Source organism: Chelonus insularis, unplaced genomic scaffold, assembly GCF_013357705.1.
Source record: "Chelonus insularis isolate UGA/USDA-ARS -01 unplaced genomic scaffold, ASM1335770v1 contig_310_pilon, whole genome shotgun sequence".
Taxonomy (NCBI): domain Eukaryota; kingdom Metazoa; phylum Arthropoda; class Insecta; order Hymenoptera; family Braconidae; genus Chelonus; species Chelonus insularis.
Window position 1 is genome coordinate 230,858 of NW_023276483.1, and position 18,252 is coordinate 249,109.

The 18,252-nt window shown below is 32.5% G+C and overlaps 4 protein-coding genes across 14 annotated transcripts in view; 2 read left to right on the plus strand and 2 right to left on the minus strand.

Annotated features, from left to right (window-relative positions):
* Nucleotides 1-104: 104 nt before the first annotated feature.
* On the plus strand, nucleotides 105-3,947 carry LOC118065383 (uncharacterized). 5 transcript variants are annotated; one of them, XM_035080627.1, is made up of 5 exons: nucleotides 105-332; nucleotides 394-807; nucleotides 880-1,064; nucleotides 1,140-1,965; nucleotides 3,838-3,947. In XM_035080627.1, exons 1-4 carry the CDS (start codon nucleotides 198-200, stop codon nucleotides 1,453-1,455), a joined length of 1,050 nt encoding a protein of 349 aa, XP_034936518.1. In that variant the 5' UTR covers nucleotides 105-197; the 3' UTR covers nucleotides 1,456-1,965; nucleotides 3,838-3,947. The 5 variants fall into 5 exon arrangements, with proteins under 5 accessions (XP_034936518.1, XP_034936515.1, XP_034936514.1 ...); XM_035080624.1 differs by having other exon boundaries at nucleotides 1,140-3,368; nucleotides 3,838-3,890; XM_035080623.1 differs by lacking the exon at nucleotides 3,838-3,947 and adding an exon at nucleotides 2,622-2,658.
* LOC118065384 (protein C1orf43 homolog) lies at nucleotides 3,907-5,358 on the plus strand. The gene is made up of 4 exons (XM_035080628.1): nucleotides 3,907-4,168; nucleotides 4,265-4,421; nucleotides 4,492-4,711; nucleotides 4,813-5,358. The coding sequence occupies exons 1-4, from the start codon at nucleotides 3,938-3,940 to the stop codon at nucleotides 5,003-5,005; spliced, it is 801 nt and encodes a 266-aa protein (XP_034936519.1). The 5' UTR covers nucleotides 3,907-3,937; the 3' UTR covers nucleotides 5,006-5,358.
* LOC118065380 (focadhesin) lies at nucleotides 5,061-9,334 on the minus strand. The gene is made up of 5 exons (XM_035080621.1): nucleotides 9,009-9,334; nucleotides 8,875-8,943; nucleotides 5,813-8,811; nucleotides 5,414-5,732; nucleotides 5,061-5,311 (listed from the first exon to the last, which is right to left on the minus strand). Exons 1-5 carry the CDS (start codon nucleotides 9,060-9,062, stop codon nucleotides 5,159-5,161), a joined length of 3,594 nt encoding a protein of 1,197 aa, XP_034936512.1. The 5' UTR covers nucleotides 9,063-9,334; the 3' UTR covers nucleotides 5,061-5,158.
* A 1,773-nt stretch (nucleotides 9,335-11,107) lies between these two features.
* Nucleotides 11,108-18,252, minus strand: part of sbb (scribbler) — a 104,381-nt gene continuing 97,236 nt past the window's right edge. For 6 of the 7 annotated variants that reach the window (XM_035080618.1, XM_035080615.1, XM_035080616.1 and 3 more), the window contains 2 exons: nucleotides 14,631-17,600; nucleotides 11,108-13,201 (listed from right to left, as the gene is read on the minus strand). In XM_035080618.1, the coding sequence (XP_034936509.1) occupies nucleotides 13,131-13,201; nucleotides 14,631-17,600 (3,041 nt within the window). In that variant the 3' untranslated portion in view covers nucleotides 11,108-13,130. The remainder of the gene's footprint in view (nucleotides 13,202-14,630; nucleotides 17,601-18,252) is intronic. The other variant, XM_035080620.1, reaches the window with a different exon arrangement.

Here is an 18,252-nt window from a genome sequence, read left to right on the forward strand (position 1 = left end):
ACTTTATCAGCAAATTATGCACAATATACATTCACATAAAATATACATGTGACTAGTTTTTTAATCGATTTTATAATAATCGAGTATTGTGATAAATCGATTGATTGAATCATATTAGTTGTGGGTTTTAATTGCTTGGGTTTGAATTGTTTGATCCTTTAATTTTCAAATTATTATTTATTTTTATTCTTAATATAATGGATCTAGAAGACTTCGAGCATTATTCATTATCAGAAGAATCTAAAAATAAATTGAAGATTCATGAAACCTTGTGGTTGAATCAAGATCTTGAATATTCTAATTCTATTTGGCAGAAATTGTTTCCTATACATGTTAGTATGACTTCAAAGCATCTTGAGTTGGAATAATTTTTTAATAATAATTATTTTTCAGGAACCAGAAGAGTTAAATAATGATAAAGAAGAATCTGTGATGGAAATTGATGATCTTAATCTGTCAACAAATCATTCAGAATCCACGAACAGTTCATTATTGCAATCATCACAATTTTTTTTCACACAAGTCAAAAAATGTAATTCTCCAATTTCGAGTACTAAAAGAAGTCAAGGGTCTGATTTAGATGACAGAATAAATGCAGTTTATGAATCATTAGAAACGAATAAAATTCTAGATATTGATATTTTGAAAAATTTAAGTGATGAAGAACTATTGAATGTTTTTGAAAATTTATCACAAAGGTTAGACATTAAAGGAATATTTGATCTTTGTAATTCAATCTGTGAGATGGACGTTGATGAAGGAATACAATATATAAAAATTATCTGCTCCAAACTCTTACTTCCAAAGGTATATTTAATGAATACAAAATTAAAAAGAATTAATATTTATAGCTCAACATTGTTTTGATTAAAATTGTAGATAACAGAATTGAAAGAACCTTCGAGGCAGTTGTCTGTGATAATTCTTAAAATGGTAAAGAAATTTTCAGAAGATATAAAAACGTTAATTTACATTCCATTAATTAATGTTGACCTGCAAGAAACTTCGATAATGTCAGTAATAATTCAGAGTTATCAGGGAGAACAGAAGATGACAATAATATCGTAAGTACTTTTTCTATTTTATATTAGTTAAATAAATCACTTACAAAATTATATAATCAATTTCATTATTTTCAGAGATTTTCTAATGAATGTAAAAGAATTAAAACTTTGGCATATATCAATTTTACCAGGATTGATTGATTCTAAAGTAGAAAATTCATTGAAAGATCGTCTGCTTACTCTTTTAGCTGAAAAAGCAACGACATTTTCTAAAGATAAGAATTATGGCAAATTTATTTTATCATTTATCAAAACAAATCCACCGTACAGTCAAGAACAAAAAAATAATCTAGATGAAATTGCAGCAGTAAATGAAACAATATTTAAAAAAGCTATCGAAAAAATCTTACAAAATATGTACCATCATCGTGATTTATGGCATATTAATTGATTATATTTTCGAGACTGGGCTCAAGTCAGAAAGCAATCTGATTCCCCCTAGGGAATAATAGCCCCCCCTAGGGAATTTACACACACGGGATCGTAGTTTTCTGATTTTTTCGTCAATTCATGCTTTTACCTAAAAATTTGGGTCTCAAATAAAAGTTTGTATTATGCTGTAGTGCGATAGAGAGAAATTTTGATATTTTAATTGATTTTTGTATTTAAAAAATGAAAAAGAAAATTGAATAATTATAAGTCAATTCATCGTGCTCCAACGCCAAGATGTAATTTAAGCTCCTTAATGTTGTTTAGGACTATTCTTGCCATCTTTACAATTTCCAAAAAAATTCTTTCAGATAATGAAATGTAATAATTGAAAAGAAATTAGAAAACTACGGTTTGATAAGATTTTCGTTGGGAAAAGTTTCAAAAAATTCAATAGATGACAGCACCATGTCAATTGACCACAGTCATTCATGTTTGGAGAATGCTCAACCCGTATGAAAACTGTGTACAGGTATGACATATTTGTGATATCGATAAAGTGTGTCACATTACAATGCCCTATACTTTGAGCATAGAAGATATGCATGTTTTTCCAGGTATTACCGATTTACAAAATATCTCGGGATCTCGTGGAATGCTTTTCATGTTCAACTACTCATTCATTTTGTCTTGATGCTGAAAAATATAGTATTGGGTCAAGAATACCGAAATTGATGTGCTATGATTCGAGCATAATTTCTGATCATTCTATCGATGCCTGAGAATGCGCTATTAATAGAAAAGATACCAAAAATCGATTTCATTAATCTTAAAATACGATAAAACCGGAAATGGCTAAAATTTCAGCATAAATTATGCTTGGATCATAATTTTGGCTACATCAATGGAAAGCTCTTGCTCTCGGGAATCCATTAATATGCTCATAATCTATGTAGGTCTTGTAGATCGTGAGTTATTTACAGAAAACAAAGCTATGCTACGATGAAGCATAGAAAAACCTTTAAACGCTCATAACTCGAAAACTAAGCGAGATACGGCATTTTTGACGGGGATATCCTATAGGGGGATTCAAATTCTTTACTTAGGTCCAGATCTATCATATGAGCCCTCGATTACCCCCGTAGCATCATTTGCATAGAAGTTATGCATATTTTCTATGTATCGCAGTTTTTCAGGGATATCTCTTGGATTTACTGACCAAATACAGTCGATAGTCAGTGTTTTGAAACCGTCTTGTCATGATCTTTCCAATGGCATCAATGATTTTATGATCCAAGCATAATTACGATTATTTGCTATTTTTGAGGTTAGAAGGAAAAATTCTCTAATTTTGATAATCGAGGGTTATTCTGTACGTTTTGATGTTCAGAAATTCAAAATGCGATCACCTGAAATGAAATTTTTCCCAATGCACGTAAGTACAAAGGTGAAACCGGAAATGGCTATAATTTCAGCATAAATTATGCTTGGATCATAATTTTGGCTACATCAATGGAAAGCTCTTGCTCTCGGGAATCCATTAATATGCTCATAATCTATGTAGGTCTTGTAGATCGTGAGTTATTTACAGAAAACAAAGCTATGCTACGATGAAGCATAGAAAAACCTTTAAACGCTCATAACTCGAAAACTAAGCGAGATACGGCATTTTTGACGGGGATATCCTATAGGGGGATTCAAATTCTTTACTTAGGTCCAGATCTATCATATGAGCCCTCGATTACCCCCGTAGCATCATTTGCATAGAAGTTATGCATATTTTCTATGTATCGCAGTTTTTCAGGAATATCTCTTGGATTTACTGACCAAATACAGTCGATAGTCAGTGTTTTGAAACCGTCTTGTCATGATCTTTCCAATGGCATCAATGATTTTATGATCCACGCATAATTACGATTATTTGCTATTTTTGAGGTAAAAACAAAAAATCCTACAATTTTGATATTTGGAGGCTCATTTTGTTCGTTTTGATGTTTCTATAAAAGACGTTGAAAAAATTTCTTCTACTTGTTTTTCTGAGTTTGTTCTGTATTTTTGCGATTTCAATATTGAAACGTACAGAGCAACCTCCGATTATCAAAATTGAGGAATTTTTTCTTCTTACCTCAAAAGTCCTTCTAGCGTCTATTAATTAAAGGAATAATTAAATAAAAAACGTAATTCATTATTAAAAATTTATTTTGGTTCATCAAAATTATAATTACATTTAATTTCACTAAAAAAAAAACAAAAATTGGTTGAGACTGGTATTGAACTCTGCTTGACAAAATCAAAGTCTGGTGTTTTGACCACGAATCCAGCATACTTATAATTATTAACAATGGATGAATATGTGTAATTAAAGTAATTTCTATGTATTATATTGATTATTCCACGGTTATAGGATAAATCACATTTTTGGTTCATGTCCAAGCTGTTTACTTACTACAATTGTACACTACTATATCGACTGATCATGGTAGTTGAACTTCTGTCCTCATGACATGAGCTCTCTCAGTTATCTCCAAATAAAATCAGCTGATTTGGTTTGGAAACACAAAATTCACGTTGACAATATGACAGAAGAACTGTCAGGTGTAACAATTGTTATATTTATTGCCGCTGGTGTTCTTACTATTTTATTGTTGTTCATTTTTGCAAAACGACAAATTATGAGATTTGCTTTAAGATCTCGAAGAGGACCTCATGTTCCTATTGGACATGATGCTAAAAAGGTTCGTATTTAATGAGGTTAATAGTTTATTTATGTTTGGAACATCAAATTGGATTAAATATAATACAATAGTTACCTTGAAAAATATTCTTTTTAGTCGTTAAAAAGAGAAATTGACAGGAGAATAGAAGTAATACCAAGAATTCAATATGAAGCTCAACTTATTAGTGATCCTAGGTTGATCATGGAACCTAGAAGTCAAGTGCCATCACATTATTATCGACTTAAAGCTGTAGATGATGTGAAAACACTTGGTAAGGAATTAAATTATTAATTAATAAAAATATTTGCCAATAATATAACAGTTTTGTTAAATTTTTGTAGAAGCAGAAATTACAAAATATGACAATTGTCTGAAAAGACATCCAACAGAAAATTTACGTGCATATTTACTCACCACTTTAGCAGCTCCTTTAAATGGAAGTGGACAGAGAATAATTCATCAATTTTGTGATTTGTATGAGCATGCTAGGCATGATCCGACTGAATTTACTGATGAAGAGTATCAAATTTATTCAAGACTGTTGCTCAAGCTGATTGATGCGTAAGTACAAATGTTTAAATAATTATAAAATAATCAAATTTATAACTGATTAGAAATCCTAGGAGATATCAATTTTTTTGATAATTCATGTTTAAAAATAGTGCCCGTTTACTGAAATCATACCCAAATAGTCGCAAATCTAGTCCAAGTCGAACACCTATAAAGAAAAACGTCGATACAAAAAGAAATATATTGGAGCCAAGAATGAGACCACCTGAAGAACAAGTATTGACTGGGTCTCGTCCAAATACACTCACAGTTATGACTTTGGACAACACTGAAACATCAGTCTAGCATTATGAATACCGTCACATACAACATATGTGACGAAATTATTTTAAGAATATAATTAATTAAAAAAGAGCGGTATATTATCGCTTGATGCACAATATACAATATGTTTCAAAATATAGCCAGTTTTTAAAAATATTTGTTAAATTATTTTTCTTATAAATTTATAGGACTTTTAATAGAAATATAGCTTGTCCATAATTCATCTAGACATTTCTCTTTTTTTAGAGATACTAAAGCGTTGTGAAAAACAATTTTGTACGTATCAGAAAGAACACTAGTTCTCATAAAGTTTAACCATTCCATTATCTGAAAATATTAATGATTAATAAATGACTGATATTAATAGATAATAATTAATGTTGTTGCTATGAGTAATTTTTTCAAGTACAATTATTGCTTGTATTATACCTGTAGGGCATTATTCATCCAATGAGGTTTTTCAATAATTGTTGCTAATGCATGTGGAAAAAGTCTTGCTCTTGTATCATGTGATGTGACAATGATTTCATCATCAACTAATAAACAATCATCACAAGCAAAAGTAATTATGGTGACGAAAAAGACATCACATAAAAATGCTAAAGATTCCGTAGAATATTCTTCACTGGTATTAAGAATTGTCGTTTGAATTTTACACATTAAATCTAGACTCCAGGTAGAATTTGACTTATCGGTTCTCAGCTGAGATTGGATTCTTTTCAAATGACTTAATAAAAATGTTTGAATCCTAAAAAATATTTTAATTAACTTTATAAATTGAAATTTATATGTAAAAAAAGCTATAGAATAGTGTAAATAGATGATTACCCAGGAATTGAAGATGAAACTGAAAGAATTACATCCATCCAACTTAATGGAATTGCATTATCTCTTTTCAGAACGAGTCCAGCTCTAATAACAATAGCTTTTTTCAACTTATTATTCGTAACTTCTGTCCAAACACTTGGTAGAGTTATTCTTTCAATTTGTTCAATAGACATTTCAAGCATTGGCTTAACATAAGCTGGAAAAATTTCATTTTCAACTTGAATTCGGTCTAATAATTTCTCCAGAATGTCAGTTATTAACGTCTTATTGTCATGATGAACAAGATCATCTTTGAGAATGTTTGCATAATGTTCCATTAATTCATTAAAGATCATTACTCCATCCTTATCATTATTAATTGCTTTTTCAGTAATACAATTCATTACAACATCTAAAAATGGTCCTAAAACATTTGACATTACTCCTCGACAAATATCTTCTAGATGTGAGCATAAAAGCCTGATCTTCTTGAATTCTTCTGATGCTGTTTTAACTTCAGCGCAATTTTTCGTCATTTTTGATATATATTTGCTCAAAAATTCTTTGGCTGATGGTGAAACTGATGCTTGATGACATGCTAAAGCTATTCCATAAGCTCGAGCTTCATCTGACATATTAATTGCTGGATTCAAAAGCTCCCATTTAATGGGTGGTAATGCTTTTAGATATTTGTGTGAAAAAATTCGTAAGCATTCTAGCATTATTTTTTGTTTGTTTATATGATCAATAGCTTCGTAACGACGAAGATATTCTCCAACTGCACGAATAGGACTTTTTTCTGAAAGATATTTATAATTAATTGGTTCACCCATGGACCACATATATATTCCTGTTTTAAATCCATACAATTCTTCGCTGATATGTTTAATTAAAAAATCTCCAGCCATTGATCTTGTAGGTTCATACACTGTTTCAAGCATTGTGATCCAACAACTTCCTGGAACATAACTCATTATTTCTTCAGGCTTTTTCCCCGTCTCTGTTGATGCTTGAGCATATTTTTGTGGTAATTGCAGGTTTGTTTTAAATTTTTCTGGTAAAAAAGAAAGCTTCATTTGACTAAGGTTATAAGCCGTTAAAGCTTTAAAAGCAGCTTCAACTACTTCAATATTTCTAGTTGTTTCAAAACACGCAAATGTCCATAATTTTCCCAACACCTGCTCTAGTAATTGATCATACTCTTCATCAGCATGAGTAGCATTGGATGGAATATCTGCAAAAAATTTACACATGCTCTTTATGACAATTGGTCGTACTTCTTTGTTCATTTTGGGTGAAAGCACTCGCCACGTTGAACAAACATCTGCTATTCCAGCAACACACAATGCTGAAATACCTCGAAGAGCGAGAGCACTTGCCGCACTACCAGCAGTATCAGTACAATGATTTAATGTTTGTGATAACAACGGTACCAATTCAGTGCCATGTTCTGGTTTAGTTTCACAAATGAATTGCATTGCTTTCGCACAAGCTATAGATGCCATTACTGTCTTGTCATTTTTGCTCATTTCTATCAATGCTGAGAACAAATGCCGATGACAACGAGGTTCAACTACCCATGCTTTCAAATAGAGATTTATTGCTAGGTATTTTAATGATTTTTCAGAATTCAATAACGTATGAAAAGTGTGTACTATGATTGGAATATTTTCTTTTGACACGGCTAATTGTGGTAGTGCAAATAAAAGCTCTTTTGTCTCTTGTATTCCTTCAATATTCGACAATTTGTAGAGAATTAATGATAACACATATCCTGCAGATGCTGGTTTGAACTTGATTATTTTTAAAAGTAATTTCAATGCTTGAGAAGTAATTGAAACATTTTTAAATTTTGAAATAATTCCTCCTAAAATATTTTTATAATTATAAAGGAAATCGTTGGGTATTTCAGATAATTTTTCAAGCCATGAAATCATATTCATTTCATCTAAATCGTCTAAACATGCACAAAGATTTGCATAAAATTGAATATCTTGATTAGCATTGCATATTATACTGAATATTTTATTAGAATAAATTTGTTTCGAATGATTCTTAGGTGTTAATTTAGTAGTTATCAGTTTAATCAATTCTTTGCCGACATCTAAAGCGTTCGAAGACAAAGGTGTAGCATAAGCCATCCAAGGCAAAATTGATGCCAGTAATGAGTGAGCTATAACTTCGTTAGAGCTTAATTTAGTCAGTATCAACACTCCTAATCGCATTATATCGTGCAAATAAATTACTGGTGTAATTAATAACATATCAGACAGTAGGCTTATCATGATGCTTCCGATGCAATCGTTAGAATGCTCGAGAATGTTCTCCATCATGAGGATATTAGATCTAGGATCGTAATTGTGCTTCAAAAGATCAAATGCTAATGCCATAGTTAATGGCGCTAATGATGTACATAATTCTTTATGTTTTGTGGCTAAAGATAATTCTGTTAATTCCAAGACCAAATGGTTCGTATTGATACATGATGTTAAATCATTTGTACGTAACCACTGAATGATCTCTAATTGTAAGTTTAATGTTTCATGCGTTCTAATTAATAAATGCCAGGTTTGGTGCCTGCAATTCTCCGAGAGATTCATACTTGGATTGCATAAAATGTACATAAACACGGGTCGTAATAATTCTACACGATGCAAAACAAATCCTGGTTCGCAGTGATGCAATATTGATTGCATTTGACCGAGGATATTTCGCCATGCATCAGTGTTTTGAGTTAAAACTGTTATTAATGGATGTTGAGGTGCTTTTATGGAGAACGGACATGTGTATCTATTTGTAGATTTTCTCTGCTTCAAATCTAGAATTAATAAATTGCAGATTGCTGTTGTAACTGCTAAATAATTTTTTGTTTCTCCTAATATTGCTATTAGTTTTGATAAAGCTAAAGATGTTTCCAAATGGCCTCGTTCAACAAGTGTTACTAATGCTTGACATGCTACTGAACTTACAAGAGCATTTTCATTTTTGCATTTTGCAATTAAAGACCATAATTCTGGAATCTAATATAGGAAATAATGTTTAAATATTTCAGTAAGACAAAAATACTTCGAAAAATTAAATACCTTAGAAGTGTCATCATTTTCATTATTTGTTAATTTATTTTTAACAGTTTCCAAAATTTTAGATATCCCCTGAAAGTTTATAATTATAATTGTTTGGAATAATTAATTGCTAGTCATAGTATTTGATTACTTACATGGGTTATAAGAATGGGATTATTTGATGCCAATTTATATTCTATTTCATCCATAATTATATTTTGTAAATAAATACAATTTTCAATAACATTACAAATATACTGTTCGATAATTATTTGTAAAAAATTAAACAATATATCTATTGTTTATTATTCTACCGAAACATGTGATTAGCACTGATCCGTGACCACCTAACGGTACAAATAGAAACTACAAAACAAAATGGCGACGGCGCGAAATTTTAAATTTACATTTGAAAGAAATCTTGTAAAAATATTTTCATTCTCTTGTATAAATTCGATTGTATTTTTAAATATAAATACTAAATGTAATAATAATAAAGAATAAAAATTTAATATATATATATATTGATTAGTATATTTTATTTAAATAAAAATGAGATCAAAAATGAGATTTTTTAATATATTTATTTGTATGGACAAGTCGGAGCATAGTGCACAATATATTTAATATATAATAATAAGTCTGGGAAGGGGTCAGAGTACATTTCTGGATTCTGAACACAATATCTTACAATTTAACGACAAGATGTCTGTACTTCTGTATTTGCTTCTGTACGTAATGATTTTTTATTCGCATATTTATATACTCGATTAATGTAATATATAAAGCGCAACGATTTACTATTTTCACCCTAAAAAATGAGAGAAAAAAATTGGATGTCTTTATTTTAATTATTTATATATAATGTTTTTATTTCAGTCATCTTCGTTTTAATTTTAAAATTTTTTTTTTTTTCATTACAATCTCCACGTAGTTAATTATGTAATATTACTGCAATAATAATGTTATTTTTTAATGAAATCTTAATTACTCACATATTCTGTCTAATTACATTCGTCTCTGTTATACAAGGGATACACATTACTCTCTGACAATTATACTAATTTTTATATTTTTATTTAAATCATTAATTATTCATTTTATTTATAGTTCGTAGGTACAATAAGGCTTTGATGCAAGGACTGTATATCATCGGGTAAAATAGCAAAACGTACTTCACCACCGTTTGGAGATAACTCCTTTATCTCATAACAGCGTTTTTGTTAACAATCTATATTTAATTTATTTAAAGCAAATACATTATACAGCCTATACAATTGATACACGATTTATTATTTGTTTATTTTATTATTTTTTTTTTTTTTGATAAACTCCGTTTTACTGGCGGAGATGTAGGGCAGGATCCAGGTACTTAGGCTATCTGTATATTTTCATAAAAAGCATCTTAATTTTTTTTCTACCATCGACGAATTCACTTCATTCATATTTTTTTTTTCCTTGTTTTTTTTTTCTTTTATAAAAATCACAGCACAGCACCAGCATTTATCTTTAAAGCCTACCCTTTCTCCGCTAAGCGCCTCATTAAAACTGAGACACTTATTTGCTTCTACATGAATCTATTAGTTTTTTTTTTTTTTTCTTTTTTTTACTTAATAATTAATTTTATTCTTTTCAGCATTTATTGTAAAATGGTTGTATTTAATTAAAAAAATCATGCACTTTTTTGATTTGGCATTTGCAACACTATGCAGTCCACTATAACTTTATATATTCTGGTACAGGATATACAAAGTTCGTACATACGTTTTTTTTTGTCATTTCGCAATGGCAATGATAATAATAAAAATAAAATAATAGTTATAATAATTAATTACCAACCTAATATTATGTATTTATCTAAATTTTATCATTGTATATTTATAATAATAATTAATACGATTTTTTTTAAATTTTTTCTTCCGTTATCTCATCATTACTACTCTTTTTTTCATTCATCATCATTTCTACTATCGCATCAATAACTATGATTAATTTTTTTTTTTGTTTTAGTAAACAAATAGCATTCTACATTTCGATTTACAGGTTACTTAACGCTTCTTAATTATTTAGAATCATGATTTCTCCCTTACGAAATATCCTTTATATATTCTTTTATTATGTTAATATTACATAATAAATTTTCTACAAGTAAAATTTTTTTTTCAAGTTTACGCACGTTTCTCTACAAAAATCGAAATATGCAATTATTCTTTACAATATTACAATAAAATACATTGATTCGGATAATGAATTGTTTTATTAAATCTATCACACTTTTATCATTCTCTCTATTTGTCTACTCATACATCTTAAAATTAAAAACACTCTCACATTTTTATTTTACAATGAAAACAATTTGTTAATAATTATTTCATCTTTATATTGTATCAACTCACGAATTGTCAGTTATATTTAAATAGATTACTACTCAATCAATAGTCCCACATTTTAATACAAAAATTCAAACTACCAAATAGGAATGCGATTATGTTTGAATTTTATGTATATAATATTCGTGAATTTCAGTCTACCAAGACTTGCTATTTGTCAAAAAAGCAGGTCTTAAACAATTCATATTTAATCAACACTAGTTGAGATATTTCGTTTTTATTCCTTTATTCAATTCTTTTATTAATAAAAAAGAATAACAGAACATTTCTTTAACGTATAGCTTTTTCCCCGTTTAATTCATTTAGCATCATGCCAATTTAATTACAAGGATTTTTTTTAAATTTTTTTATTCGTTTATTATAGTTGTGAAATGTCTGTTTAAAGGTACGAATATCTCTGCAATTATTTGCATATACATACATGTTGTTTCATAATTATACATAATGTAGTTTTTTTGTTTTAATTACTAAAAATTTTAAGCATTCATACAATTTATGTATAGTTACATTTTATAATACGAATACATTTATTTATATATATACTTAAACATATTTCGTTTTCTTTTAAATACATTATTTACAAAAAAAGAGGATTCGTTGATTCCTCGAGGTGAGGTTTCCGGACCTCAGTCCCTTTTTTTTTATAAGAAATGATTATTTTTCATTACAAGAGTATTGTTAAGAATTTTTCTTTTTTAATTAATTTCAAAATTCTCCTCTAATGTTAAAATTTTTCATAATTGTCAAATCGCCGTTTATATTTTTCTTTTTTCTACAAAAATTTGCGAGGTTTTTCATTCCATTAAAATACGTCACATGTCTCATCATAATAGACTAGTGATGTAAGTAAAACTTATCTAAAAAAAAAAACAAATTAATTACAATAATAAAAAAAAGGAAAAATATTCACTAAAAAATTGCCTCCCGCTGAAGATTCTAATCGTGACTTATTTATTATTCATAAAAGAAGTTTGGTCACGTAACATTTATGTAGTGCTTTGGAATTTAGTGTGGTCCCCTCAAAAATCCTCCCAACATAATAAAAAATTTTTATATTACGTTTCTCTACTCCTTGGTTGTCTAAATATTTAAAAATAAATGCCAGGAGTTTGAGACACTTAATTATCAATCATTCAGCGAGTTTGTTTGTCTGTTTTTTTTTTCTAACAATTAATAATTAAAACTTTGACTTGCAATAAAAATTATTTTCATCTTCCTAATAATTGAATTTACATTAATTTTCATTTATTAATGTCTACTATCCATTTTTAAGTATACAATTATCGCCGCACATATGCTAAGCTGCTTTTTAATTCCGAGATCTTTTTTATCAGTTAGTTAATTAAATAATTAATCAATTAACAATTCATTAATTATGTCATTGAATTAATGATATCTTTGTATCTTTCACAATTATCAATATTTAAATATTTTCTCATCATTCTAAAAGAAAGAAAAAAACGAACAATTTTGTTTAATTTAAGTGAGAACAGAAATAATTAGACGTTTTGACAAGATAAAAAAATGCCTAACTAATTAGACTCCTCGCACATACGTATACCTTTGGAGAGTCCCGGACTAAGGAAGCTAGGACTAGGACGACCTCGTAGCATAGTTCCACGCAAATCCAAAAATATAATTTAGTGGCATAAACACAGATCACATTGATGAATGCTAGTTTATCACTATGATCCTCAGACTTGTATTCATCATGATGTTGTGATTGTCATCCCTTTGGGGGGCTTTGTAGCCAACCAAAAATCTGTCCTACTGCTGCCTGCCGGGGTTCCCGTGCGAGTGTCCCGCACCACCAGTTACGGTGGCTGGATGCGTGTGGTGGGTTTGTGCAGAGTTTCCGGCGGCGGGAACGGGAGCGGGGGCCGTGGGTCACTTGGGTGGGAAGGGCGAGATCACCGAAGCAGCTACTGCGGCAGCCTGCTGACTCGCCAGCACGGCCGCTGCAACACACATACATAGACGTCACGTCAGACCATTAATGGCTCTTTGTTTCGACCTCGTGCACGACTGCAATCCGACATGCTTTGCTAGCCTCGTTAATGAACATCCAATACCAATTACAATCATCTATGCTCATTATAACTATCATTTTACACATATTAAATAACGTTAACATCTTTAATATCTTTATTAGCCATGTGAGTTATTTGCTATTTCTGCTTAATCATCACCGATATGTTATTCAATCGTATAAAACAAAATTTTTAATGCTTTTTATCTTTTTTATGAATTGTTAACATTTACTACACATCGTTAAAAAGTTAATTAAAAATTTTATTTACAGAAAAAAGTCATTCAGCTTTGAGTTTGTTTTTTAAAAGGAAATTAAAAATGTCGAATCGCTAGTCGTCTTCGAGTTCGTCTTTTAAAATTAATGTTACAAAAGTTAATCATTTTTTTTTTTTTCTGGTTAATTAATTATCAGCAATCCCGCCCGACTCCAGCTCGTGTCAAACAACGCCGTCGGTTGGCCATGCTAAGGACACAATGATGGGATAAGAATAGAGAGTAGAAAGGAATTGATGAAGAAAATCATTCAATGAGTTTTCTTTTATATCTTGTGGGACAGAATTCAGGAAATCGCGAGTAATTCATTTTAAAGGGAATCCGCAATTGCGAGAATCCTGGCAGTGAACGCTACATTTAATCTATTCAACTTTGATTCACGCTTCAATAAACTGTTTCAATTTATTCTAATCTCTCTGATTTTTGTTTTCCTTTTTTTTTAATCTTTTTTTGGAACTATATACAATTGGAATTTATATTAATTTCCGATCAAGGTAAATTAATAAAATTCCATTGAGTTTCCAGACTTAAAAAATTCATGTGGAAGACTAAAAAGTATCTAATGAAGCACGCGATAAGCTCTATCGATTATCCACCTAATATCTATCACGTTTCACTTTATATATAGGTATACGTAAGTATGCTTGGACAGAATACAAAAACTCGTGCTCAATATTTTAATTTTTTTTTTTTACACTTGACGGTATTATCAAAGTCAATAAACGACAAATAATTATCACAGCCTGAACTAGCCTATAAATCTTCAATATTTAATATACGATTTATTACTTTGTTTATTCTACACTCGTATTATTATCTTGCACATGAAATGTTTCGATGCTTTTTTTTTTCTTTCTAGATATACTGAAAAAAATTGTCTTTGTGCAGCTAATTTTGGTTGTCGCGTTCACAACGAGTTTTTTTTTTTTAGCTATATTACTAGTATTTACAACTGTTTATTTTTTCACGTAGCGTCTTCATAGAACGCTTCGGGGATTTGGCCACCTGCTAATCGACGAATTCATTGAGTTGGAGCCGCGGATCGCCGGAAGCCTTACTGTCAGGGTCTGACAAGTGGCTTACCTCCATAGGGCGCGGGATATTGTCCTGTCAACAACGGATATCCCAATCCAACATGTGTGTGGTGATGAGTATGGACATGCCTTTGAGGTGGAGGTGATCTATTATCTTTCCCAAGATTTCCATTACCGGAATCACCAGGTCCAGGTTGTTGAGGATTACCACCAGACTGTTGTTTAGATCCTTGTTGTTGACCCTGACCAGGAGGTGGTCCAGGACCACCTGCTGCAGACGTAGGTGGACCACTAGGTGGTCTAGCAGGCGTTGGACCCGCTGCTGAAGGACTAGCCGACGCGGCTGACGTCTTTGGAGTTGGTGATTTCAAAGCACGCTCTTGAAGTTCATGAATTTTGTGCGTTGAATAATATTGACTGGCATGATGCTGAAGAAGATCGAGAGCTTTTCCACCTGGCGGTCTACTGAGATCTTCTGGTGCATGATACCGTGGAAGCTGATGGAGGTAGGGATTTCCAGAATAGGGTCCTGGCACCAGCATTGGACTTAAACCTCGATATACTGGGTGTCCAGGATCGAATGGTATTCCACCATAATGTTGCGGTGGCATATATCCAGGATGAATATACGCATACTGCGACGTAGGTGGTGGTGGTGGTCCCTGTGTTTCCATTGTTGGCTTAACACCTTCTTGTTTATTTTTCGAATCTTCACTCTTCCCAAGATCCTGAGGTTTTTCTTGTTTTGGTTGATGTTTCGGACTCGGTGGAGGAGGTTTCGCTTGTTGTGGTGCTTTTACTGGCTCATCTTTCCGCCTTTGATCACCAGGATACAAATAATACCTTCTGTCATCTTGAACTGGACCAGGTGCTGGTGGTGCTCTTTGACTTTGTGAGCCGTGGTAAACATGATACGGACTCATTTGACTCTTCATCTCTATACTCTCTTTCAATATTTGATGATTCTCATGCTGCTTGTCTTTAAGACCCGTTTGTTGCTGCTGAGATTCTTGTTTAATCTTCGCTTTCTGTTCATGTTCAACCTCTTGTTGACTCTGTTGCTGTGGTGGAGGCGCTTGTGAGACTGATTGAGGTTGGTATGAATAACCTGGAGGTATATAACTTCCATAACCACCATAATAATGAGATTGTTGTTGAGGTGGTGGATTTAATTCTTTTTTATCTTTCTCAGAATTTTGTAAACTTGCCATCGACGGCATTTGTGGTATATTCAGTGGCTTGACATCTTGTTTTGGCGTCAAGTCACTGGGTTTTTGTTCACCAGACTTGTCTTGTACACTTGGTACCAGATAAGGTGGTTGTGTGTAATAAGGATACATACCAAAGTGTGGAGGTAAATGAGTCTGCGTTCCAGACTTTACATCCTTTTCCTGTCCTTGCTTCAATTTGTCTGCTGACTCAACTTCCAGTACAGGCGCTCCATCATCTGATATGTCAGAATACGCCGGACTTTGTACATCTTCTCTTGCTGAATCAACAATAGGAGCTTCTAATGGCGAAGGATGCGGACTACCACCTGGAGACTTTCTCGATTTTTTCTTATAACCCTGAGGCTTTGGCGTGCGTGGATCTTTATTTTTATCCTGCTCTGGCATTAATGCTGCTGTTGGTTTGACTTTGAATTGTGGCATCTTCGTATGAAGCCCAACATTTGGATATTGCATATGAGATTGCACTGGATGACCAGTCGGTGTCGTATTTTGTAAACCAGGTTGTTGGCCAATTTGCGTGGCAAGACTTTGTAGACCCGGATGTTGATTTAATGCTTGTAAGCTTTGCTGAGACTGCTGCTGTTGTTGTTGCTGTTGAAGTCCAGATTGATGAACCATATGCGCAGGTGCCGGTTGTCCGAGCTGTGTTTGAACTGGATGTTGCATTGGTTGAAGTTGATGTGCAGGTTGTAGTTGTGGTTGAGGACTTTGTAACGATTGTCCCTGTTGCAATGACTGACTCGATAAATTTTGACTTGATAAATTTTGTGGAGCTTGAAGTAATTGATTTTGTGTTTGATGCTGAACCACCTGCGTCGGTTGAGGTGGTTGAGGTATATTTATTGGCTGAGGAATGCTTGGATTGGGATGAGGTGACGGTACAGGCCTTGGCGATTGACTTGGATGCGGGCTCGGACTTTGTGGCGGGTTTGCAGGTGGAACTTGTTGAATTTGCGGCCTTGGACTTTGCTGTACAGCGGCCGTCGATGCGGGTAAATCCTCTTGACCAAACCTCAAGACTCCTGGCTTAACTATACTCGTTTTATCTGCAAGAAGTGGCGTAGGTTGATCAGCCGTCGGTGACGGCACTCGAGGTGGTGGTGTTGGAGTTTCAGAAGGTATTGCATTAGCTGGAGGACTCGTTGCTCGAACTGGCGTACCTTCTGGTTTCTCCACAGGTGATTTAACAGGTGTTGCCGGACTTGGCGCTTCAATATTACTTTCATCATTCTCCGACATACTTGTGACACCTTCCTTGGTATCTTCATCATCTGCAGACCCATGAGCATGACTCTGGTGATATTTTAGTCCATTAATATGTTTGTACTTTTTACTACAGTTAGGTTCAGGGCACTCTAGCAACACCGGACTCGCTGGCGGTGAACCGCTTGGTGGCGTAGGCGGTGGTGCTCTCCTTTTACTCTTCTCCTCTTCTTCAGGAGCTCGAGATTTCCGCTTGGCTGCGGGATCAGGTCGTGGAGGTACAAATGCTGCAGGACTAGGACTTGCAGCTGGTGATCCTTGAGGACCTCTTCGTCCTTTACCACCATTCCTTAATTTGCTATGTACTGAACTCCTCGTTTCAGTAAAATTGCTGAGGTCATTACCAGGCGTCGCATTTGCTGCTGCTCGACCACGTTTTCCTCGACCCTTCGGTGTCCTCGCATCGAGGTCGCTTGTAGGTGAATCACAGAATCGTGGAGGTGCCCAGTCATGTCGTGTACAATCTAACAGCGTACCGACATACGTTTTGCCTCGCCACGTTACATTCACAACTAATACACCTGCAGCAAAAAACAGAACATCTTAAATAGTAAATTTATGTATTGTTTAAATATTTTTATCTTTTAGTATCATTATAAACAATAAAGCTATTCATGAAAAGTGAATATATATTTGAAGATTTAAAAAAGAAGTTGAGAATTAAATTACTTTATATTCATGTATTGTAATAAAAACTAAAATTTAGTTATTTACATCACTCTTATTGACTCATAGAAAGGTTAAAAGAGTCTTAGCAAAAAAAGAGTAGCTTGATGCTCGATATAGAATAGTTAAAGTAATCAACTGTCTTCGTTCTACTTGCTCTTTTCTCATGCATCATTCGTTCTCTAGTATACTCTTAAAATGTTCGCTTAACGTGTGACCAACGAGGCGGATAAATAGCCGTTAATGGTTCACGAGTGTCCATTTACAGAGGTCGAACGAGACGCGACTAGGCGATGAATGCTTTGACATGACTAATGAATAGAGAAGCCGTAGAATATTTTACTTTTTTTTCTTTATTATCTTTTACTTACTGCTAAATGGATTTCAACATTGAAAGAATAAAAATTAAGTATTATGTTAAAATAGAAGAGAAGTGAGGAGAAAAAATGAATAGAATTTGAGAAATATCAGCAATGTAATTGGTATGACGCCAAGAGTATTCTCAGGATG